We start from the raw sequence: 25,906 nt of genomic DNA, 5'->3' as shown, positions 1-25,906 counted from the left end.
GAAGTACTTGCCGTCTTTTAACCAAATTGTAGATTTTATTACTTCAGGGCTATTTATTAACCATATCCCTTTATTGTTGACAAAATACTTGATAATTAAAATTACATGATTATATCAGTTTTCAAATTATTAGCTCCATTTAGTTTAATATAATAGATTGTATGTATAATTATTTGATTTTATGCCGAAATGTCATGAAATTTAAATTCATCTCAACTACAGATAAAATCACAACTATTATACGCTTATTTATATAATTTTACAAATCACCGTAATACATTTTATTACACCTCCTTTAGTTTTTGTATACTTATTGAACAATATTCAGGAAAGTTTTGGCAAGGCCTAATTATTAAATGTCTTTGTTTAGTCTAATATAGATAAAAAAACATTTCATAAAATCAGTGACTAAATGTCAAAATACTGTGATGGATCAGATTGTTTGTTTGTAAGGAAAAACTCGTTAGAAAGTACGCTTACAACACTCATAATACAACTTGAAATTTCTTTTATTAAAAAGCAATCTTCTTGATGATTTTTAAGATATTTTGTAATTGTAAGGTCTTCAGATAATATTCACCTTTTAAAGTTGTTAGCCTTGAAGTAGATGTCATCTAAATGAGTGTTGTTTATTTTACATTTTAGTGATATTAGTCGTAATTTCACGATTATATGGCTCTGATGTTTGACTTATGTTTTGTGACCATTTGGAAGAGGCATGTTTTATCCACGTATTGGGGAGAAAAGTGCAAGTTCAGTAGTGGTCATTTGGATATACTTAATAGTGTGGTGCGCCGCATCCACAGCGCCTTGCGACAAAACACGCAGGGTCTTCACCGAACCAAGCGGTATTATTACCGACGGCCCTACAACCTCTAACTACACTCAGGTCAGTATTTTAATAGAATTTTAAATTTTTCAATTTAAATAAGAATAGCCTTAGTACTGATCTTTCTCTTTCATAGGATTCACATTGCGAATGGCTAATAAAAGCTGCAAATAAGAGTCAATATATAACACTGAGCTTTATTCGCATGGGAACAGAATGTTCTTATGACTATGTGTTTGTGTATGATGGTGATTCTTTTGATGCACCTCTCTTAGGAAGCTTTAGTGGGAAAACTGAGCCACAAAATGTAACAGCCTCTAGTGGATATGTAAGTATTGCTTTGTTTTATTAGCTAATCATCTTTAGATTGATAATCAAGTTAATGTTACATTGTTACAGATGCTAATATTGTTATACAGTGATACAAACTATGTATTAGATGGTTTCCGTGCAACATATGCTATACACAACTGTCCAAATAATTGTACCGGAAGAGGACTTTGTGTATCACATAAATGCTTTTGTGTAGTAGGTGTTTGGGGAGGGCCTGATTGTAGTGTAGAACTATGCCCAAATGGATGTTCAGGGAATGGTCACTGTAAAGGAGATGGGTGCCAATGCAAAAAAGGGTATGCTATCTACCTATATTTTCTACATTTTATACAGTAAAAAGATGACCATCACTAGAAGTAATTCAAATGTATAACCCATTCATTTCTTAACCATTACTAAGACTTGTTCGTGCAGCAGCTTTGTTGTCATCATTTACAATATATGGTTTTACAGGTTATACAAAAGCCTTATTAGTATGTTGTTCCGACCTAGTTAAAAATAAACAATAATAAAATTTAAACTAGATCATAAGTCAATTATTGCAATACATAAGGTTTAATAATGTCTTATTTCTAATAAGAACTTAAAAGTATCATTAATAAACTTATTTGAATAGTGCAAATCATTGTTATTGAACACATTGATGTACTTTTTTTAATTTAACTACTACATTATTCAAAATTCTTAACATTAGTTTAGTATTAGAAAAACTTACAATTGCATACACAGTACTAGTAACAATTGAAATCATTATAATTTAATATTGTCAATTTAGGTAAATTTTTTAAATTTCCAGACATTGGTTGAGCATTGCGACACAAATAACATGATATATTTATTGATATACTTGATTATATTTAACATTTTTGTTATTGGTTTCTGATAATTTTTTAAATTAATTGCCTTTTATTATCTAATTTCTATTAGACTTTTTTTAATGTTTTGGGGTTTGTATTTATGTATTTGTGTATAATAATAGGGAAGTGAAAATTTAGGAACAGATTTTTATTTCTTTTTGAAGACTTACTGATAATGAGTAAATTTGTAATAGTTATTCAGGTGAATCCTGTTCCCTCAAAAAGAATGAAAAAGAAGGCAATAGTTGGCATTGGCTGTCACGCACTGAAAGCGGCATGACAAAAAGAGCTGCCCACACTGCTGTATATGTTAATCATACTGACTCTCTATATGTTTTTGGAGGATATGATTTGAATAGAGTTTTAGGCCTATTGGAAATTTACAAGTGGGTATTTTTTTTTTATATTTTGTTTCAAAGTTATACTTAATACAATTTTTGATGGTAAACTTTGTGTATTTTATTTGACTATAGATTTTCTACTAGCCAGTGGTATAATGAAGATGGGAGGGTTTTACGGCGATATCCCACAACTGAGGAAAATGATAAATCTCTGTTAACTTTGTTTACAAAAGTATGTATCAGTTAATATTACCATGTATGATTATGAAGCATCATTGAAAAATATAATATCTTTGATAATGTATTTATTTACAGGGCAATATTGATGGCAGCTGGCAAATAGGAAATAGAAGCTCATTATTTAATCTACTATTAGCATCATTTTCTCACCATGACAAGACCACATTACCTCTCATGTATACCCCAACGCCATATTCTGAAAGTTATTTACAATTCACAGACAGACCTGAATTTCTTGCACCTACATTTAAGTCTAATCATTCAAAACCTGAACCTAGGTATGGACATTCAGCATGTGCATTTTGGACTGGATTTATTTTATATGGTGGAAAATTATCTGATGGAAGCTTATCTTCGGAACTTTGGTTTTATGATGCAATTTTAAACACTTGGACCTTACGAGCTGTAAATTCCACATTTACTCCACCAGGATTGACTCGTCATACATTAACAGCTGTGAATGATGAATTATATTTGTTTGGAGGTAGCACTGTAAATGGGGAATTTTCATCAAGGTAAATATTAGTTAAATTGTTTGACATAAGTAGAATGGATGGGAAACAATTTCTGCGCCTGGCTGACAAAAAGCATAAATAATATTGTTTAATAGGTTAAATAGTACATGAGCCAATATTTTTCACATAATTTTTTTTAATCATCCTCTAACATTTCTTTAATATGATATGCATTTACAGTAACAAATAGGTTTTATAAGTTTTCAATCAAGTGATAATTTTTTTTATATTTGAAATTTATTACTTTTGATTGAAGTATAAATTATGCTTTATCTTTTAAAATCTACGTCTGTGTTATTGTTTTAGTTTGTACAAAATCAAGATAAGTGATCTCAATACTGAATCTTGGGAGAAAGTGCAAGTAAGAGGCGGTAAAGAGTTAGATGTCCGTGTGGTGGCACATACTGCAGTTTATCATTCCCATTCTAACTCTATTTTAGTGTATGGAGGAGTAGTGGCAAGTGTTGCAAGGTATGTACCTTGAATTCAAAATATGTTGGTTTATTGATATAAAAAACCATACCAATTTGTTGTCATCAATATTAATATAAATATACAATGATTGTTAACTCATTGAAATGCAACAGGTTTTCAAAATTATCTGATAGAATGTTTGCATTTGATTTGGACTATAAACACTGGAGTGAGATACGTTACCCCCGTGCCCATCTTCGTGACACATATGTGCCTAGAGAAAGAGCTTTCCACACATCAACTATTATAGGTAAGCTAAATTCAAAGCTCAATACATGCTAAATACTTAAACTTGTCTATGCGACTTTATGAAATACTTCGAATTTTTTTAGGAAATTATTTGGTTGTTTTTGGTGGATATTCCCATCGACACAATCGTGAAGAAATTTGTTATGATGGCCAAATGTACCTTTATCATCTTGGTTGTCACTCGTGGATACCTCTGGATGTGTTGGGCAAAGCTCGTAAATTATATCCAAAGAAACAAGGAGTTTTCGCCCACGCAGCCGCGTTAAAACCTCCATCTACTTTATTAATAGTTGGCGGATATCATGGGAATGTTAACGGTAAACCTTACTATTTACATACTAATATTTTTATTTCGTCATGTTTGGTAATAAATGTTTTATATAAATTTGAATTAACAGGTGACCTTTTAGCTTACGTTGTTCCAAGTTGGCATGCTGGAATTACTAATAAAGATCCAGAATCGGCATGCCCTAAACATCGCAGCCAACCCGAGTGTCTGGCGGATCCTGAATGTGGCTGGTGTTCTGCCGATGATGTATGTTCTTTAATACAATTTTTGAATATCACAAACATAGTTGTTAGTCTTGTTAGCATGTACTGATGTTGTACTTGCAGTAATATGAAGGAATACAAGTTTGATACGGTAAATTAAATGTCATGACTTAGCATTTCAATAATGACTATACATTAGCGTCAAAGCCTTTTTTCTTAATATTAATGCAAAAATATTTATCTCTTTAATTGTGGAACTAGAATTACTAATGATTTTTTTCCAATTTTCAGATCTGTTACGGCAGAACAATCGGATCTAATTGTACAACAAACTTACAATCTATTCGGTGTGGCGGAATTTGCCCCGCTCTTGGCGACTGTCACTCATGTCTAATACATGGCCCTTCTCTAGAGAATTTGAATACTACCCGCAAGCCATTACCCTCTGTAAGCACTAAATTAGGCTTATACCGATGCAGTTGGTGTGTGCAAAACGCGCGGTGCCACCATAAAGACGGTAACTTTGTATTCTAATGTTTTTTTTTTTATCTAAAGGTTTTATGCCAGAGTACCTTTTAGTAGATAAGAAAAGTATTTACCGACTGAGATTGCTAAATAAGGCAAAACAAAAGATAATTGTTTTTATACTGAAAGGTGATAATCGTAATATTCTTTTATTGCGTGTGTTTAATGATTCACGTTATCAAGAGTTGAGACTTGTTGACTAGCAATTTTTAACAACGTTCAATTTGTACAGTATTCTCGAACGATTTACGAAGAAACAAAATCATTGAAATCAATTTTTAATTTAGTTAGATTGCCGTAAAAGTTACCATAATAATGTTTCTAAATATGAAAATTTGTAATTAAGAGAATTTTGTGGTCTGTAGGTTTGTTAATTAATTATTAAAAAAATGAAATGATATAATTTTAGATAACTATGGAGTTTGCGGCGAGGATACACCCTCTGAAAATCCTGGATGGTGGGGAACCACAGGAACTGAAGTAACAACTCCTGAACAGTGCAAAGTATTAGATAAGAGACCGGGCCTTACATTTCTTAGGTATCAACAACCGGCTGACTGGAACCACCCGGACGGAGTGTCCGTAGTCAATGCTACAACTGTCGATTGGGGCGCTGGGGGTGGAAGTAATCACATTTTCATCGGATCTAGTGAAGCGAGGCTGCGTGGTTGGTTGCGTATACCGCAATATTGGAACGGAACAGGAGAAACCCTTCATATATGCGCGGGCCATTCTAATATATCTCTTAATTTGGGTGACAATCCGGTTTCAGTCGCTAATTTGACCGCTCAGCCTTCCGCTTGTTCTCTTGTCGACTGGCCCATTTTGTATCCGGGCCGCCTCTCTGTGGACATGCACGCGAACGACTCACTGCATACAGGCTTGTATCCGTCTCACCATCACTCTAAAATGGAACTCCTTCATAATAAATCACAAGAAAATGCAAAGGTATATATTTTTGTTTATGGTTTGTACTATGTTTAAAGTTACACATTATTGATGTTCTTTTTTTACAATTTAAATTGAAATAGAATCATTCCTATACAATTTAATGTAACCATAATAGTATACACATGAAACAACACAAATGTAACATACATTGTTTTTATTTTTGCAGGTATTTACATTTGAATTCCTTGAACCTTACTCGGACGGTCAATGTTCTAATTACGACAACTGCCTACTATGTCTGGCAGATGCTGCGTGTGGATGGTGTGAAGTAACCAATCGCTGCGAAGCTAGAAACATTGATGAAAAAACTGCATGCTCCGCTGATGGCGAATGGCGGTACCTTACATTATTACCGGCGGCTTGTCCGAATTGCTCCAATTACATAAGCTGTGAACGATGCGTGGCGGGGAACTATTGCGAGTGGTGGGCAGACGAGGCGCGATGTGCGCGGCGCGGCCGTGCCAGCGGCGCCATAGTTGATGTAAGCGAGTGCCCCGCGCCGTGCCGCATGCGCCTCGACTGCGAGCACTGCCTGGACGAGCGCGGCCGCTGCGTCTGGTGCGAGGCCACCCGCCAGTGCTTCAGTTTCAGCGTATACACCAGCGAATATCAGTTCGGGTTGTGCCGAGAGTGGCTCGATCGTGCCTCTTCCCCTCCGCCCGATGACTCCGCCAGAAAGTCCGGCCAATGCAAATCATGTCAGGCTCACACACAATGCTCAACTTGTTTACGCAGTATGGGATGCGGTTGGTGTCACTCTTTCGAAAACCCTATCAATGGCGTGTGCACAGAGGGTGACTTCACTCGTTCACACGTGAATTGTGCTTCGCTTTTAAACGTCTCCTTGACAGACGCAGGTTGGGCGTACGCGCAGTGCCCCGATGTTGACGAGTGCGGTCTCGGGCTTCATGACTGCCACGAACACGCCATTTGCAACAATACGCACGGCTCATATACTTGTAAATGCAAGCAAGGCTACATCGGAGACGGCAAAAAAAGTTGCATGCGGACATGTTACAACAATTGTGTTCACGGGTATTGTCTAGGTGCCCCGCAGTACAAGTGTCACTGTGATTTGGGATGGACCGGCGCCGATTGTTCCATAAATTGCGGATGTCACAATCACTCAACATGTAAGACTGGAGTAGGACGTTGCGACGAGTGTCTAGATTGGACGGAAGGTGAATTCTGTGAGTCTTGTAAACCAGGTAGTCACGGCAACGCGACGACTGGGCAAGGTTGCCGTAGATGTGACTGTAACGATCACGGGGACGAGTCACGAGGCGTTTGTGACCACGCGACGGGTGAATGTATCTGTAAAGATAACACCGAGGGACAAAACTGCGAGCGCTGTAAACCAAAATTTTACGGCGACCCTCGCCATGGCGGGAGATGTTATTATCAATGTGAGCCGAGAGGAATGTTAAACGCGACACAGACTGAGGGCATCGGTTCGTTTATGACTGATCCCGATGTTAACACATTGGGACCATCTAAGGAGTGTCTGTGGATTATTTCTGCAAGCCATATTAAAGGAGCTACAATACAATTTAGTATAAATTCCTCACATTTTGACGTGCCGTGTGATGAAAATGCGGTTTACGTTTATGATGGCCTCGGCGGAGTTCCCGATTTGAGTAATAATCAACAGAGTCAACTATTGGGCGTATTTTGCAACGGTGCCTCTTCGGGAGTAGTGGAAGCGCGTAGTGGTAATTTGACTGTACATTATAAACAAGGACAACCGGAGCAAGGGTTTGAAGGTGTATACAAGGTGTTGGCCTGTGATGATTACTGCGCTTGGCCGAGAGTGTGCAATAAGAGACATTGCGCGTGTCGGGAAGGTTACGGGGGACCCAATTGTGACATCGAAATTTGTCGGAACAATTGCAGCATGCGCGTCAAAGGCGGTGTATGCGATGTTAGCTACGGACGATGTCTTTGCAACGATGGGTTTGGTGGTGACGACTGTTCCATAAAGCTGGACAAGACCCAACTGGTTTTCACAGAATTATTTAATTCGGAATATCTCTCTGACGGGTTAGATCATCTCAGAAAGACACTACCGAGGTTTGGACATAGCTTAGTGTCCGACAGGCGTGGTTTATGGATGTTCGGTGGATATTCACTCTCCCACGGTCCATTAAATGACATAAGATTTTTTGACACTAAAAACAATACTTGGATGCAAGTCACAGTTGAAGCTACTCCGGACGCAAAAATGCCAGAAGGTCGATATTTTCATGCAGCTGAAATCTACCATTCCAAACAGAATATTTACATTTTCGGAGGCTTGAGCTTACAAGAAAAAACTGGTCAAAACAAAACTCTTGACGATTTTTGGCAGTTTAGTTTGAAGGATCAAAGGTGGTCTAATATTAAAAGCAAAGATGAAAAGCCTCCGGCTCTGGCTGGACATACATTGACTTTACAAAAGTATCAAGATTACGAAAGCTTAGTTCTTATCGGCGGTTTTTCGATGAGTGACGGTTTTATGTCCGAAGTGTGGGAATTCGATCTTGATAACGAGAAATGGATAAAACTGCATTGTTCAGGGACTGTGCCTTCTGGGGTTATTGGGCACAGTACGGTATACCACGCCCCGTCTCAGAGCCTTTACGTATTTGGTGGTATACTGCATGTTTACAACGGCACTATGGTCTCAGACAAGTTGTTCTCCTTCCACTATCCCTCAAAAACATGGAGCGAACTGCCGAGCTTTTTAAATATGCATAACACTTTTGATCCTTTGCCCCTGGCAACATATTTACATTCTGCAGTGACGACCAACGATTACATGATCGTGTTTGGAGGACGGACTGAACCCGAAAATAGATCAAACGCACTCATAGCTTACGTATACAGCTGCAATCAATGGGTTAGACTTAGTAAAGGTTTGTTAATTTATTTCGTTATTATTTTTGTGGTAAAAAAATTATTCGTATTATTTAACTAAATGAAACTAAATGTTTTCAGGTGTAAGTATTATTGATCATCCACCACCGCGTACCATAGCTCACGCGATGGCCATCGACTTGGAAACTGAAAATGAAGGCTATATTTATATAATTGGTGGCTGGACGGGAAGTGCTAATTGCCAAGTGACACGTATATCTCTCCCTGAGGATCTGTGTTCGTTGTGGAGTTCCAATAAGTTGGAATGTCGCAGTCACATGGGCTGTAGTTTTTGTAGTACATCCAATTATACCAAATGTTATTCTGTTGATAAACCTGGTTGTGAAAGCAGTGACAGAGTTTCTACAAATTCTGGAGCTGCGTGCGATATTGGTCTGATCTCACATCGTCCTTGCGAAAACTTTACTTCGTGTACATCTTGTCTTGCCGCTTGGCCGCTGTATCCTGAAGAAAAACCAGCATGCCGCTGGTGTGAGTCCTGTGCGGCAGCAGTTGGTCTGTATTTTACTTATATTTCACATATATTTGATTTTATAATAGCCGTAATCAGCAATTTTAATAATAATTCTTTGTTTTTGTAGGTGAATGTGTGCCTACTGATGAATCTTGCACTAGCATCAAGTGTAACGCTGGAACTACTTATATTAGTGACATTGACCAATGTCCTGAATTAAGATGTCTGGCTTCGGACTGCGACAAATGTGTTTCCAATCAATGCACATGGACTCGATATGCACATAGATCAGGTAAAAACATATAAATTTATATGTATCAAGAATTATACTAAAAATTAACATTTTTTTAAATATTTTTGTTGTGAAACGAATAGGTTTTTTTTTACTACATAGTTGTATCCCCTACAAAAATTGTAACTTTTTCAATCGTTTAATGAAAATAGCTGACCTGACAGACCGTTCAAAGGTCTAGGTCTAACATAGTCCGATATTTAAAATAGATTTATAAAACTCCGTAACAACTTTGTTTGTGTATTAAGAAAATTGAAAAAGTAAGATTAGCGGGATTAGTGGCGTAGTGCACACTAATTTATTAATTTTACATAAATGTTTATTACTTCAAAGGTCAAGCAACAACGATAACCGAAGATTCTTCAGAGCTTTTTAATTGGACATGTGCTCTGATCGACGAACCAGGACGTGCCAGTCTAAGGCCAAGAACGAAAGAGGAGTGCCCTAGCCGTTGTAATCAATACACGGATTGCCAATCTTGTTTAAGTTCCGATGGAGCAGAAGGTGGGTTTTCGGAATGTCACTGGGCATCGTACTTGGGAACTTGCATTTCGCCGGCATATCAACCAATATATTGTGCGGGCGGTGTCTGTGGTCTAGTTTTAACGAAAGCGGATAAAGGCAAGTGTCCAGCGCCCTGTGACACCTTCGAACAATGTTCGGATTGCTTACGTCACTCACATTGCGGGTGGTGTGCGATGGAGGACGCGAACGGCGAGGGTGTGTGCTCGGAGGGCTCGATCGAGTCCCCGCTCGACTACTCGACCCGCACTACTTGCGCAGCTGTATACTCCGATATTCATCAGATCAACAACACCAACGAAACTTTCTCGTGGCACTACACCAGGTGCCCGCCCGAAAATGAATGTGAAAATAACCATCATCAATGTAAAGCTGAATCGGAGGTGAGTTACACTTTTTAAGTTAAAAAAAAAAACATTTACAAAACAGTCTGCATGTGTATGCTCCGTACTTTGTCATAAGAATCGCAATAAACATAAAATACATTAGCGATTACATAAAGTTAGCACTAGAAATATAGATAAGCTTGTTATACATTTCCCTTGGTTTAACAAGAAACTAGTAGTATGTAATAGTGCTTCTGAATTATCGTGTAATTGATAAAAAAATATGAAGAGGAAACTTAGTGTGACGATCCTATTACTAATTAAAGAATTTTCTGAGATAATCTAGATAATTATTGTGCGAATCGCTCTACGTTAAGGTTTAGTATGCGTAACCACATAAACAAAACAACAGAGTTGGTTGTGGGCTCTTTTAAGACAAGAGCGCGTTTTGAACCCTCATTGATGATTTCACCGGGAAGCTCAGTTAAATTATACTTGCTAATAAATTGGCTAATTCTGACATTCTATTCGTGACGTACCATTTATTTATCACTTGATAACCATAATTGATGTAAAGTGATAATAATATTTAAAAAGGGCATATTCTTATAAATATTTAATTAAAAAAACTAGTCTATAAATATGTACACTTTTCCGGATAATGCAATTCAAAGTTTGTAAATTTAGTCGACCAGGTTCATGGGCGTTATTGTTTTTCGTTTGCATCATAATTATTGGTCAATCGATAGATATATATTTCTGATTTTTAGGGAGATCATAAAGATTTTTGAATTCTTACCAAAATTCAAATATCTTTATTTTTTAGGCACGCGCACTTATGAATAATAGATTATTTTAAAATTATAAGTAGTAGACCACTACCGACTCGGAAAGCTAATCTACTGCGAAGAACAGGCCCGAAACTCAATAGTTGCTTTTTTTATCTGAAATTTAACAATGTGAGTTAACAAACCAAGTCCAACACAAAGTTTTACATATACCGCACAGCTCCTTTTTGTAAAATAAATAAATTATTTATTTCAACGTTGTTATGAGAATAATTAAATATCGAAGGACAAAGCGCTATTAAAATGTCTAAAATAAACGACTGAAACCGTATTAACATAAACAATGACAATGTAATAACAATCTGATCGCATAGCGACATATATTGCGGGTTGAATCTTGTTTACACAGCTACGTACAAATGTAAGAGACGAAAACATACTAAAGATTATGTTACTTTCTTTCAGGTGTGCGTGGACTTATCAGAAGGGTACGAGTGCGCTTGCGGGGTGGGTTACAAGCGCACGGGAGGCGTAGCGGGTGGAAGCTGCGCCGCCGTTTGCTCGCAGGGCTGCGTCCGAGGGGCATGCGTCTTGCCCAACGTGTGTCGCTGCGACTTCGGTTATGTGGGGGCCAACTGCACCATACAATGTCAGTGCAACGGTCACTCGCATTGTGAAGGACCCGACAAGCTCGACAAGTGCATCGAATGCCACAATAATACTATGGTATACATAATCGGTATTACTTACCGAACACTCGTTTTTTCACAAATATTGTTGAAAGTATTAATGGAATTTTGGTAGCTTCTTCATGCTTTATCGTGCAGTTTATGAAAAGTTATTATAACACTTATTTTCCCCGTATGGTGTCCGGGTCGACCTTGAAGAATGTTACCACTCCCTTCTTCTCAAGACGTGATCGGGTGACGGTTAGGTAACCGGTCAACTTCGTCGCTATTTAAAGCGCAAAGCGGCTACAGAGGAGATACATGGCCCCAAAAGTCTGAGAATGGTAGGACACGATGGTGGGAGGGAAGGCTTCCCGTTCCTTAACGAGGATTACTGATGAAGGATTTTTTTATTAATTTAGATATGAAACTTAACGATCGTAAAAGATGAAGTTTGTTTCAGGGGAATCAATGTGAAATCTGTAAGCCAAACTTTGTGGGCGATCCGACGGACAACGGACAGTGTATACCATGCTCTGTGTACTGCCACGGCCACACCACGGTTTGCACCAACGACATCTCCGAGGTGTCGTCGCCGCAGCGCGAGCTCGCCGTCGACCCCGACGAGTACTACAGAGACGGCGGCTCGAAGGCGCGTTGCGTGCGTTGCGCCAACAACACCGACGGCCCCAGATGCGAGCGTTGCATCGAAGGCTACTTCCGAGGCTCCGAAGATTTTAGAGATCCCTGTCGACCGTACGTAGGAATATTAGAAAATATTGTCCTCGATGCGCCAACAAGGCACCATACTCATCACATGCTTATTAAGTCGCCCTTCACGCATAACACCTCCACTGCTGACACGGCGCACACGATAGTAGTACTTACGCATCCAAAACCGTGCAACCAATATTTTTGATTATAACACGCCAACCTCCTTTGCGTAGTCAGGGGGCTTGCCAAAGCCCGCTCGAGAGCAGAGTAGAAACAACTTACAAAGTCATGGCCCGCCCAGTATATATCCACTGGTTCAACACCGGGCGATCTTCGTAGTTCCACACTTGTATTTTTATATTTTTACTGTTTTAATTTTTAGTTACGATTAGCTGCATCATCGTCAAACGATACCACCCCACAAAAGATACTTAATTTTTTATTATTTGTGCTTATATTTTCACTTTAAGGCTCGTTAAAATATATATTTACGGTATGCGATATTTGTTGTTGGACAAATTATAACAGATTTGTTTGAGGTCAGAAGTTTGACACCTAGAGACATATTCGCCGAGTCATTTATAGAATATCAAAAAGTTTCGTAAATTTTGTATAATATAAGATTTTTTGAGTCATCTGACTTATGTGCTGAGTGTAGATCTGTGTTACAGAAGTCAGTCAAGTTCCGTCATCACTTTTAGATGTTTAACACAATGTTTTCATTTGTGTAGTTGCGAATGCCACGGACATGGCGACACCTGCGACCCGGTGACCGGGGAGAAGTGCAACTGCGGCAACAACACAGAAAGTGACGCCTCGTGTCAGGCGGCCGGCTCCAGCAAGAACACTGCACAGGAGTGCTGGCGTTACCAGTGCGTCAAGTGCCGCGACCTCTACATGGGGGAGCCGCGCAACGGTCACCAGTGCTACAAAACCATCAACATCGAGAACAAACTCTGTTTTGACGGAAAGTCCATCGGTTAGTGCCATACAATTTACTATTAACAATATCCGCATACATGGAATGATTTAACTTTTCCCTTAAAGTTTGCAAACACAAATATACACGCACACGCATACACACCCTAGCACAAATCTCGATAGGTGAGGACCAAAAATTCACGCAAAATTATGTTTTATTGACATAAAACAGGTTATGCCTAATTTGGGAATCTGTGAGAACTTTTATATTTGAACCATTCCTTAATTTTTATGAAAATGAATTCTAGAATAATTACTTCAGGTAGTAGGGACTGTATTGTATTAAGTTTATGGTATCTGTGAAGGTATTGTAAATAAACAAATATCAACAACGTCCATTTTAGCCTTAGGATGTATATTGCTGCATGTATATACTCCATAGATTTCCAATATGAAAATTGTATTTGCACAGTGCAGTGTATATAACCACTTCAGAAGGGACGGATGCTAATTTTGTCAATTTAAATATTAATTTCTCCACTATTGGGCAAGGAGCGTAGAGCCGTGATTGTATTGATGATAACATTATGACTTGATTAGAATCTTAACATACAAAAACTTAATAAACAAATGCTGTATTAGCTATTATTTATATTAATTTTATATTATTTGATCTTGGTGCCATTTTGTTACAGATGAGTGCAAAATTAAGCCTCGTCCGCTCTACCCCGGCCAAACTGTGTTCGTGGCCGTGAACCCGAGATACATGAACGTGGATATACGGGTTATAGTGGATGTAACACAGGGAGCGGTGGACTTGTTTTTGAGTCCAAATGACAGTTCCTTTGTAGTAACAGTGAATTCTACCACGGGTACCCACACGGTCGAGCTGGATCCGACATATAATAAACATGACCAGTTTCGCAAGGCACCGACCTTCGATGACCTGGTGCCGGACAGTCAGCACATCACTTGGTACTATGACAAAACTGAGTATTCACTCGCGGACTACACGGCCACGGACTTGGCCACGTACATAACTGTGGACAAGAGAAACGTGCTGCTTCGTGTACGCAATCTCCGCCACCGGCTTGTGCTCACGTTGCCGGAGAAGGTCCACGACCTCGCTCATACAAAGTTCTATATAATACTTCGCGCTCGCCGCTCGGAGGAGAGCGCTGCCAGCTTTGGAATTACCTTTTTCCGCCAAGATCAGCTTCATATCGATTTGTTTGTGTTTTTCTCTGTGTTTTTTTCATGCTTCTTCTTGTTTCTGGCCGCTTGTGTTGTTGCCTGGAAGGCGAAACAAGCAGCCGACGTGCGAAGGGCTAGGAGAAGGCATGTCGTGGAGGTGAGCACAATATTTAATTTTTTGGTAAACTTGCTTGCAAGTACCAGAGGAAAAAACAAATAAACAGGTGCCTACACTTATTGAGATAATTATCAATAATATAAATAAACACATAATTGCTTTGATGTTACGATCTTTTAAAAGATGCCATTATTAAATAGCAATTATAACAGTCAGTTTTCAGAAGAAATATAATGAATTTGTATTTCTGCAACCGTTATTGTGTCTTGTACTTTATTTAATTATGTAAAGTATGAAAAATTTAACATTGGCCCTATAACCTTATTGTTCATTTCTACCGGAAAGCCCATGAACCCTTCAATAGACTCTTTAGTCAACATACTAAAGTTTAAATCTTTGGGTAGCTATTAAATATTTCTTATATACAGGATTATTGGTTAGATGTTTAAAAGCTTTAAAGAGATAATGTATATGCTCATATGTTATCTATTAACGTATGGTACACCATATAATAATAAGTGTTATCATAACATAGTAAGAAGAGTTTTTTTTTATTAAGGTAATTTATTATTTAACTGTTCAGGCAAGCTTTGTTCTGTCCGAAGTTATTGGCCTATCGCATTTGTAAAGAAAAAATAAATTAAATTATTATATTTCATTTAAAGACTATATGGTATGACTGGAAAGAGGTGAAAATTAAAGCCTTTTGTTGACAATTGAGCTATACATTTACCTCTTTAAAACTTATTACGTGTTTTGCAATCTACGTAATTCCGCCAACCGCCATGATGGGACGAACTATTTTTTGAAAATACTAATCTCGAATGCTTCCCATATAATATGGAATTTTTGTTTGATATAAAATGTAAAAGATACGTGTGTTATGAACAGTATGTAATAGTGACTTGTGTAGATGCTGCACATGGCAAAGCGCCCGTTCGCGGCCGTGCGCGTGGTCATCAACGGCGGGGCGGCGGGAGGCGCGCGGCGCCGGCGCGCCCTGGACCTGCGCCCCGTCGCCATCGAGCCCACCGCCGACGGACGCGCCGCCGTCACCTCCGTGCTCGTCAGGTAACTCTCCACTCTAACAGTACATTTATTTATAATTAAAACACCTGTCCTCAACTGTTTACACTTAATGTTTACGCTGTATGATATGTATACATTTACATAAGCTCAGCAATCCCTTATAAGCTATAAACTACAAAAAGCAAAATCAGAATGGTGCAACTAAAAGAATGAATTAAATTAAATTATTGAAATATAGGTATGAAATACAATTTATAAATATTAAATTATATTTTTTTTTAATATGGAAAACTGAATCCGCAACTTAGTGACAAAGAAACATTCATCTAACAATTTAAAAATTTTGAAACACTTGTTTTTTTAACACTAGGCTACCGGGAGGAGTCCGCGCCCCTGTCCGGATGGCACTGGCCTCAGCGTTGGTGTTAGTGTCCCGGGCCCCGCAGCCGCGACCACGTGCTCGTCGCCCGCTCTCTTAGATCCATTACTCTCTAAAGCCAAACATGGCACCCTTTAAAAGCGCCAAATTTATTGTTGTAACTTTAACATAGGCAGTAGAAGGCATACAGTATCCCATAAATCAGAAGTGACACCGAAGTCTTTTCTGATTAATTTTCTGGTGTCCGAAAACAGGTAATCACCGGACCTATATCACCCATTTGGCTTTACGTTGATATTTAGGAAAAATTGTATGCATCGGTAAATGACTTTAAATTATGTGGCAATGGTTTTCTGTGTTTAAAAAAATTGCATTCAAAATGGTTATTGTCTAAGCTAATATGTTTTGTGCGTGTCGATATTTTAAAAAGGGTATAATTTATTAAAATAAAACATTTTATCAATTACCTGCCACTAAGCATTGTGATTCTATAATTAATAATCTCAATTTCTAAGATACTTTTCGCTCATTATCTCAAGACTTTTTACAAGAAATTTAATTTAATTACTTTGTTTAAATTTTGGTTCAGAATTTACTATTTGTACACTAAATTCAAAAGTAAACTCACGATTTAAGTATCATTTTTCGCACAAATTTAACTTATGTTATAGACCGTGAAATATCTGGTTGGTGCAATAATTCTATTTTATCAAATAGTTTTAAATTTATTACTATTAGTAAATAATACTGTACATTATTTAATTTTTTTAAACGAACATCTATTCTCTATTAGAAAATGTATAATAGGCTTTAAAAAAGTTGTTATTTTAATTAAGGCCAAAGCAAGTTCGTTTTATAAATGAAAACCTTTTTTTTTTGCAATCTGTCCACTAGCGATTTATCAATAATTTATATTATTAAAGCGATGCCATGTAGTTTCGGGCGAAAAAGCCAAAGTTTCAAAATTGAATGTACCTATGCGGGTTGTGAATAGACAAACGTCGCTGAAACTGTTATTTTATCCAAAATTTTATTGAATAATGTTGATATAATATTATATTACGGCTTGTTATTCATATGAATTTTTTTATTTACATGAAGAATTCTGTCATAACAGTCGTTTATATTTGCCGTTATGCAATACAGATGAATCGTTATTTAATCAATGAATCTCTTTATATGACTGCGTATTTGTTACATTTTTAAGATTTTTTTTCATATATACTAATTGTACTTTCAATTTTATTCGCAATTTTATAGCAAAGTAAGATGTAATAATTTTATGCAACTTTCTCTTAATGATAGCATCAGATCAGTTTGAAAAACGTAACACAAATTTAATGTTTCCATATTTTCAATATGTTTTCCAGTGACTAATATTACTTCTCATCCAACTTTTCATTTTTCTATTTTACCTTTTAACACGTAACATTTATAATTATTGTTATTGTCTTACTAGTTAAATAAGTTATTTAGTACAAGGCTTTTGTGTATTCTGTATTATCAATATATTGATTCTTGTATGAGCAAATTATATTAATTCTGTTTAATGGTTTATTCGTAAGTTGGCATATTTCTAGCACAATTGATTAATATGATTCTAATTATATTTTATATATTTACAATTTCTATTATTTTCAAGAGAATCAACCTTTTTTAAACAATTTACTGAAGTTGAAATTGTTTGTGGTACATGTAATGAGTTTGTTAAATTGTGTAAAGTGCTCTCCGGTAATATTATGCTATCATTTATAAAATATGACATAAATTGAATAATAACTCAATTGGTAATTGCTCAACAAAAATCAACAGTATTGTATAAATGAATTTGTCATATATGTTACTTCTATGGGGTTATGTGAACTAAGTAGCTTTTAAGTTTTAACTGGTTATTTGTAAGAGTGTACTGATATAAATAAAAACATTACTATGTGATCAAATAAATTATACTACTTGAAAAAATAAAGTCCATAATACATTCCATTTGTATATCGTTGTACATAAGTATGTAAAGAGTAGGTCAAACATTGGAAGCTTTAAAGATGTTACATTAAGAAAAATCAATTGCTCATTTTTCTTTTGAAATCCCTCTATAGAAATTTAGAAATGCATTTATTTATTATTTTTAGAGTATTTGGCAATATCCTTATTTTTGTAGCTAAATATATTGGCAAACTATTTTATGATTGTTGTTCTTGTGACCTGGTACGAGAAGCATATTGTCTCAAAATTAATTTAAGTAGTCGGATTACATAATCAAATGAAATGTATGTAAATATGCTATACAAAGGTGTCTTTTGTTATTAATATATACCGCCAAAATTTACCACTTTTGTGATTATTTAGTATCTGTTCATATATGTACAATATTGTGTACATATGCATAAATCTAATATATATTAAGTGATTTGAACAAAATTTGTGTATGTGGAAAGGTGTTACCCACTTTTTATTATGCATAATAGTTGCTCAAAGATAAGATAGTTTGTCTTGGCTGCTAAAAATTTATAGGTAATAACATTTATATTATTGAGCATCATTTGTAATCAATGTATCAAGAAAACAAAGTTTTCGGACAATCTGAATTATCTTTTTAATTCAGTCTTTGTAGTTTGACTCTTCTCCATGAATTATTGTTTAATAATATAATGTTACAGGTTGCAAAAGAAATTCAATGTCGTGTTTTTCAAATAATAATCATTTATGACAAATTCAATAGAAGGATATAACCACTAACAAGTTTTATAAAACTGTAATTTTTAAAAGCAACTAATTAAAAAAGTTTTTTCATGTACCTTTCTCAAGTGTCATAAGATTAAAATGAATAGAACTAAATAGTATGTTTATATAGAAGTAGCCTCTTCTTATAATACTAACATTACAAATTACTCAAAATTATCTTTATGTGTATCAATTAGTGTATTTATATGGTTTGAAGGAGTCATGAACAAATCCTTGTGCAGTGAATAATATCAAATTTAATGTAGAATGTTATTTGTTTCCACACCTGTAACATTGACCTAAATAATTAAAATAAGTAGATCTTGTATAACATTAGTTTATAATAATATTTAATATAGTAGCATTAAAATACATGCAAAGTAGGGTGTAACAAGGTGAATATTCATTGTATGACTCTATGACGAAAGAAATTGTGGTATTGTCATGACAGTTGGATAAAAGGATCTAAGACAGTATTATGTCTATGTAAGCAATATGTATTCTTTGGTTACTATAAATGTAAATGTTTATTAATAAAATATACTGTTGATCGTAAAATAAATTTTATTTTTACATACTATTGATAATCATTTCCAAGTAAAATAAAAAAGGAGATTAAAACATAATTTGGTTAAACTTAGTAGATTAATAATTTAAATTATTGATCTTTTTGAGTCAAGAGATGCGTTTTAATTTTCTGTAAGAGTTCTTTCTTTACTGTGTCCGGTACTAGAGCTCGAGCCCTCGGAGTTACCCGTGTGACAAGCATGTCAAAATTTACGTTATTTCCTTCGTTTTCCTTCACTACTTCTCGACACAACATTCGCACTTGATCTCTCCACCCGCATTCAATCAATCTTCGCATCAGTAAATCTTTAAATCTGTAAAAAGACATTTTTAAGACCATGGTTAATAAACTATTTGTCCAAGTAAAACTAATAAAAGGTTTGTGTATTTTATTATAAAATTTATGTTAATTAATCGATATCTGTATTTGGTTACCTTTCACGATCTCCACTCAAAATTAAGCGTTGATGCGCTATTGTATTATTAACAGTCATTTTAATTTAGATTTACTTTGTCAATAAACAAGATTTTGACAGATGACAGCATGGAAAACTAGTTACTAGTGATGTACCAGTGACTTCATTACCGGAGAAACTTAAAAAAAAAAACCGTTAGTCAATTCTTAATTATGATTATTATGTCCCAATTAGGTTTAATTGTTGTTGTACATGTTCTAATATTGTGGTATTAAGTGCTTGCGATTGAAATAGTAATAACAATCTTAGAATAGAACATACGACAAAATAGCAACTAAAATTCTATCATTTTAATCATATTATTGATTAAAATATATGACGTATAGAAGCTAAGCAACAACATTCTTTTCAATATCTTTAGAGTGTATAAAGGAATGTAAAGTATTCCCGAAAATAATAATAAGCTAAAGTTATAACACATATTGAAATTTTTTGGAGTATGAATCAATATTTGAGACATTTATATAAAAAACCATGAAAATATTTTTCTAATTCTGCCACCTTGAGAAAAAATGTTTTCGTCGACGGGATATGAAATAAATGACTGATAGTTTACTGAAGTTCGACAGTTAAATTATTTTCTGAATAGAAATTCGAAGAAACTTATCATGAATTTAATTTAATATCAGCTAAAAATAAATTTTATTTTAATAAATAATAATTTACTGATGATGGATTTTATAAGTCAGGTAACATTGCTACTGGGTAACAAAGGCAGTAATTTTATCGTCGATACATGATTTTGAATGAAATATTCAAAGTATGACTTATCATGTTCTTATAATAAAACTATATTGATATTTACTGTTCATAACAATATTATAAACTTTTTGAAATGTTTTAAAAATGTCGAATAAAATTGTTTTAAGGATATCTTAAATGTTGGTTTATGAGATCATATATGATAAATTTTCTTCACTACATAGCGAAAATAATATACTTAAAGCACTGTTTAAAGAAAACCAAGGTCTATAGTAGCAACTATATTATAAAATGTCATCTATTGATAAAGAAAGATTAATCTATTTTGATTAATTACCAGATCATAGAAAAAAAATAGACTAAGATAGTGAAAGTGTAATAAACTGATGTCATTTATCACAACAAGAGCAATGTTGCCTCACAACTGTGAACCAGTTCACACCATGGCCGCAAGCATGGCTTATTGTAACAATATCGCGATGGATAATATATATTTACATGATCGCTAAAGAAGTATCCGAAACGGTTCATACTGATCAGGGGCGGCAATTCGAATCAACTCTTTCCCGGTCTCTCCTTTAACTGTGCTCCATGAAACGCGTTCGTACCATCAGATCATCCGTGTGCGATCGATTTGCGGCTTTGATGTGTCAACAAGTACTCTGGCATAAAACCTTACCTATTGTAGCAGATTATTGACTAGTTTTAACGTCAAGACACAGTCAACGTCTGGTTTTGGTTTTTTAAGATCTTGAGTCCGCAACGCACGACTTTCTTAGAGACGAAACTGTAAGGCATTTTCCAACGCCTCCATATCTGAGACCAAGGTCTGTATGGCGTGTAATTTTACCTTTTGTCTTATTATTTTTATAGGGTTTTCATCATTCCGTAGGAGGGTGATGTAGCATTCACGTAAGAACGATTTGTATTACTGACAGCTACGACCACAATACTTTGTTTTAAAACATTCTTGAGCGTTCAAATTCAAACTAACCCGGATTTAGATTCGAATGCTGCCAGTAATATTACTGTCGCCGTTGCAATTAGACTGATTCCGTGAAGCAAATGCATATGATAGTTTACAATTACCCTCTAAGTGCTCTTAAAAGTAAATATGAGTCGTATTCCTTGTAACTATTTTGTTGCAGTACTTATGTACATGAGCGGAGTGCCTTCGAAATAGGACAACAAAGAGATAAACATTGCTAGGCAAAACGAATCATTTGTAATATTAGTTGAAATAGCTATATAAATTCTGACTTTTATACATTGCACGATTTCCATTTTAATGCTAGAAATACAGACATTTTTAATGAAATACTTTAAAGGCGTAATTTTGAAATGCACTTATTTTCTCTAACTTCATCGATTAACTTAGTATCAGTTTGTTAAAGACTTCATTAACATTGAAAACTATACTAATAAAAGGTTTCTGAAAGACTTTAACGCTCTTATTTATAAAGAAAAAAAAATTCGAAATCTACTTTTTTTATAATTTTTTCTGAGGCAAAGGAATTTCGCAGTTTATACCCACCTCTCTCACGTATGGCTTCATTGGTCGTAAGTCCATAATTGAATTAACATATAAACTGTTCATTTCCTACCGTAGTATCAGAGTAAATAGTCACAGGTTTACTTTTTCTTTTAGTTTCTTAAACATCCTTTTTCAATATGTGCCTGAAGCTAATTAGTCAAGTTTTAATTATTTTTTATTCCTTGCAAAGTGTCTTAGTCAATGTGATTATATTTTTACTGTGACATAACCAGCAAAGCTACGTTTAAAATCTCCTTCTTAAATACTTTATTTATTGTTGCAGGCAAGACAGTTTAGAGTAACTGATCAAGTTTATTTAGATATAGAAAGTGAAGATAAAAGTATTGGTCGAATAGTAATAGGATTATTTGGTGATTTAGCACCGCGAGCTGTAAAAAATTTTAAAGTTCTTGCCACAAAAGGTATCAAAGGAAAATCTTACAAAGGCACACGTTTTAACCGTATAATAAAAAGATTTATGATACAAGGTGATTCATTAAAAAATTAAAATAATTTTGAAACATTAACAAACACTGTATATTACTTACGTATTACGTATAAATATGTATTAACATTTTTACTTTAATTAATTAGGGGGTGATGTTGTTAACGATGATGGTTCTGGATCAATAAGCGTGTATGGTGAAATATTTGACGATGAAAACTTAGACACCCAACATACCATAGCAGGCTTTGTGTCTATGGCTAATAGAGGTATGGTAGTCTATTATATTTAATGTATTTCTTGACTTAACTTTGCATCAATTAATGCATTCACGGCGATCGTATAACACGCGTGTCAGTGCTAACACGAGAGTTCATTTTAATTACACAACATAAAAAAAATATTTTCACATAATTATCGGTCATAACTGAGGTCGTTAATAATATTAATAATATTACTTGTAATAACATAGGCAAACTTCATAGATTTAACAATGGCGAACAAATAGTCCATCGACATGTTACTGTGAGACATTGTACTCCGCATTAAATAATATTTCTTGAAATAACAAACGTAGTTAGCGGTATTTATTTGGTATCGAAATGTACCTGACATAGAAGTTTAGTAGACCAATTTTTGCACCAGAATGAGTCAATAAATTTTTTTTTAATTTCTATGTTGTTATGTTTTGTTTTCTTATTGTTTACATATAACTTGATTTTATAAAATAAATATAAAACTGGAGGTTGAACGTAATTCGTTGGTTTTGTAATTTTAGTTATTTGTATATTAAATGTATTGCCATTTGCCATTTAGCATTCACTTTTGAAATACAAAAAAAAAAAAACTAAAACAGAACTACAAATAATAAACGTACATAACGTACGTAAAGTTTTGAAAAAGCTTAACTTAATTTACATAGTGCGTCAAGCTTTACTTATGTTCTATGAATATAACCATAAATATATAGAAAGAAGTGTTGCGTCAGCTCTCAATAATATATTAGCCGGGAATATAACTACAATAATATAATATAACCATAAATATTCATAGAACATAAGTAAAGCTTGACGCACCATGTAAATTAAGTTAGGTAAGCTTTTTCAAAACTTTGACATCGCGAGCTTAAAAGTTTCTAATTTCATCACACTTATTGCTACATCTGTCTGCACGGGTTTCGTCTGATTCCCGGATATTATATTATTGAGAGCTGACGCAACACTTCTTTCTGCTTTAAGTGAAATTTTATACCAACTGATTTAAATATTTGACGCGTAAATTTAAATATTAATATTATAACTATTAAAAATATCCTTAAACATAAAATGGCAAATTATATGTTTGTGGATTGTTCACTAAGATTTTTATTTATATTGTGCTGTATAATTTTATTTATTCATATTATTACACACAATGACTACTTGCGTACGTATATCTGAGAAGGAACCTGCTAATAGAAACTGAATTATGTTGAGTTCACCATGGCATCGTCATTCTTCATGTTCATCGAGGATTACAACCGAGTCTTGATTTGAGAAGAATCTAGAACAAACTCGTCCCTTTTACAATATCTTTAATAGAGTAGTAGCGCAATTAATTCCCAAATTTTAATATTACGTAAAAATTTGTTCACATAAGAACATGATTTTTTTACAAGTTTTTGGTAATTAATTTTCTTTCAATTTATTACGTAGTAATTTAGAAACATCACACGGGAGTGTATTGTAATACATCACGTCGTTGCTAATGATGATGTAGTTAATTATATTTTTGTCTTAATCGTGGCAAACACACTAAAATTTTTTAGTAATATAGGTGGCCGTATTTTTAACGGCGTCGATGAAGGTGTAAAAGTAACAGCTGATAATATAATCTTTTGGTTTTTATAAATACTTTCAGGCAGAAATACTAACGGATGTCAGTTCATAATAACAGCAACAGGAACTCCGTGGTTAGATGGACTACACACTGTAATAGGAAAGGTATCTTTGCTGGCTTCGTGCTTAAATTTTCGACGAACAGTAATTTCAATTTTTCTTAAAACTTTGATTAGAATAATTTGTATTTTTTAAGGTCGTTGAAGGTCAGAACTTGGTACATGTAGTGGAGCATACACCGACAGACGGCGACGATCGACCTACGAAGCACGTGTTTATTCGCGACTGTGGTCTTGTACCCACACCTCAACCATTTTACATATCCGACGACCCTTATGAGTAAAACCTTGTTTTTTTTTAAATAATCTAATTCACTTTATACGAGGATGTTGTCTCACTAATCATCATTTTGTAATTTTTAGTTTATGGGCATGGATTAAGGCATCGGCTGTTCCATTAAGTATGTCGTTCTCAATTTTGGGGTTCTTCCATTGGATGATCAAGAAAATGGAGATTTAATAATGTTCGTTAAAACAAATATTTCTTTTACCGTACGTATACTTAGCGAATACATGTTAATATAGATATAAATTTATATAAATCATTCAATGACTTTAGATAAATACTTTTACATTGTAATTTTATTGTTTTAAATATGTATATCTTAAACTATTGTACTGTGAACATCATATAGGTATACTATGACGTTATAACTTATTAATAGACCTTACGTTGTTCTTAATTAAAAACTTCTTGTACGACATTAAAATACACTTTAATTATATATAAATAATAAAATTTATCTTTAATGTATTATGAAAGGTATCAATTTGTGTTTTTATAACAGATTTTTGTACTTCTAGTCTTTCATGTATTTTCCTGTAGCAGTGTTTTCCTTTCGGAAAGTCAGTGTTAGCATTACTGGCGTTTAAATATTCCCATATTTGAAGTATTCGGGCTATGAAAATGGCTAGTCTAAAACTTGTTTGAGTTGAATTATATTTTTTTTTACTTGATCGGGTTTCGTATCATTTTCGTATTGTCTGTAAGAGTATAGACGCTCATTGCAAGGCATAAACCTGTCTCTCCCAAAGGGTACTACGATGACCGGTCTTGCGCTGCCCTCGTCCAGGGACTTCCACGACCTTAACTTTATCGTCTGTACACCTAGTGAGCGGCTTACCCGTGCCGCGTCTACCGTCTACTTCAGAACCATTCAGCCTCAATGGCTGCATGAGGGATTTGGCCCGTCCACAAATGTACGAATATACATCGTTGAAGTAATTTTTTATCACTTCAAACTTATCATTTAAAAAAAAAAACATTAATCTTAGAGAACACATCTATAACTCCTTAGTGGTAGCTCTCCAGTAGCTCCAGTAGTAGCAAGTTCATAAATTGTCTTATTAAATACTTAAACATAATAAAAAATATTTTAGAATTTAGTCTTTTAATTA

General features: G+C 34.9%; 3 protein-coding genes across 3 annotated transcripts; 2 read left to right on the top strand and 1 right to left on the bottom strand.

The window, feature by feature from the left end:
- The first annotated feature begins 473 nt into the window (after window positions 1-473).
- Megf8 (multiple EGF like domains 8) lies at window positions 474-16,806 on the top strand. Its single transcript, XM_068765462.1, has 23 exons — window positions 474-556; window positions 646-889; window positions 966-1,157; window positions 1,229-1,458; window positions 2,214-2,405; window positions 2,493-2,592; window positions 2,676-3,115; window positions 3,422-3,586; window positions 3,703-3,839; window positions 3,922-4,155; window positions 4,237-4,373; window positions 4,622-4,847; window positions 5,265-5,803; window positions 5,973-8,700; window positions 8,783-9,217; window positions 9,304-9,468; window positions 9,802-10,373; window positions 11,570-11,830; window positions 12,236-12,528; window positions 13,218-13,465; window positions 14,103-14,758; window positions 15,633-15,790; window positions 16,119-16,806. The coding sequence occupies exons 2-23, from the start codon at window positions 719-721 to the stop codon at window positions 16,225-16,227; spliced, it is 8,388 nt and encodes a 2,795-aa protein (XP_068621563.1). The 5' UTR covers window positions 474-556; window positions 646-718; the 3' UTR covers window positions 16,228-16,806.
- Window positions 16,807-19,394: 2,588 nt separating this feature from the next.
- Window positions 19,395-19,962, bottom strand: LOC137922463 (enhancer of yellow 2 transcription factor-like). Its single transcript, XM_068765464.1, has 2 exons — window positions 19,851-19,962; window positions 19,395-19,729 (listed from the first exon to the last, which is right to left on the bottom strand). Exons 1-2 carry the CDS (start codon window positions 19,907-19,909, stop codon window positions 19,507-19,509), a joined length of 282 nt encoding a protein of 93 aa, XP_068621565.1. The 5' UTR covers window positions 19,910-19,962; the 3' UTR covers window positions 19,395-19,506.
- A 2,302-nt stretch (window positions 19,963-22,264) lies between these two features.
- On the top strand, window positions 22,265-24,988 carry ninaA (neither inactivation nor afterpotential A). The gene is made up of 6 exons (XM_068765463.1): window positions 22,265-22,330; window positions 22,411-22,615; window positions 22,722-22,841; window positions 24,472-24,554; window positions 24,646-24,788; window positions 24,872-24,988. Exons 1-6 carry the CDS (start codon window positions 22,265-22,267, stop codon window positions 24,966-24,968), a joined length of 714 nt encoding a protein of 237 aa, XP_068621564.1. The 3' UTR covers window positions 24,969-24,988.
- Window positions 24,989-25,906: the final 918 nt, after the last annotated feature.

The sequence above is a fragment of the Battus philenor genome, unplaced genomic scaffold (assembly GCF_028537555.1).
Source record: "Battus philenor isolate CCGP_79_NKW_IND1 unplaced genomic scaffold, ilBatPhil1.0.hap1 SCAF_2, whole genome shotgun sequence".
NCBI lineage: Eukaryota > Metazoa > Arthropoda > Insecta > Lepidoptera > Papilionidae > Battus > Battus philenor.
The sequence above is the reverse complement of the archived record's forward strand: the minus strand, read 5'-3'. Positions and strand labels throughout refer to the sequence as shown.

Bases quoted from the DNA above. Each gene is read 5' to 3' on its own strand.
- Megf8 (XM_068765462.1), top strand. From the start codon at position 719: ATGTTTTATCCACGTATTGGGGAGAAAAGTGCAAGTTCAGTAGTGGTC. The intron at 10,374-11,569 runs GTGAGTTACACT...ACTTTCTTTCAG, and splicing joins AATGTAAAGCTGAATCGGAG to GTGTGCGTGGACTTATCAGA. The intron at 15,791-16,118 runs GTAACTCTCCAC...TTTTAACACTAG, and splicing joins GTCACCTCCGTGCTCGTCAG to GCTACCGGGAGGAGTCCGCG.
- LOC137922463 (XM_068765464.1), bottom strand. From the start codon at position 19,909: ATGACTGTTAATAATACAATAGCGCATCAACGCTTAATTTTGAGTGGA. The intron at 19,730-19,850 runs GTAACCAAATAC...GTCTTTTTACAG, and splicing joins TTGAGTGGAGATCGTGAAAG to ATTTAAAGATTTACTGATGC.
- ninaA (XM_068765463.1), top strand. From the start codon at position 22,265: ATGTGCCTGAAGCTAATTAGTCAAGTTTTAATTATTTTTTATTCCTTG. The intron at 22,331-22,410 runs GTGATTATATTT...TTATTGTTGCAG, and splicing joins TGCAAAGTGTCTTAGTCAAT to GCAAGACAGTTTAGAGTAAC. The intron at 22,842-24,471 runs GTATGGTAGTCT...AAATACTTTCAG, and splicing joins TGTGTCTATGGCTAATAGAG to GCAGAAATACTAACGGATGT.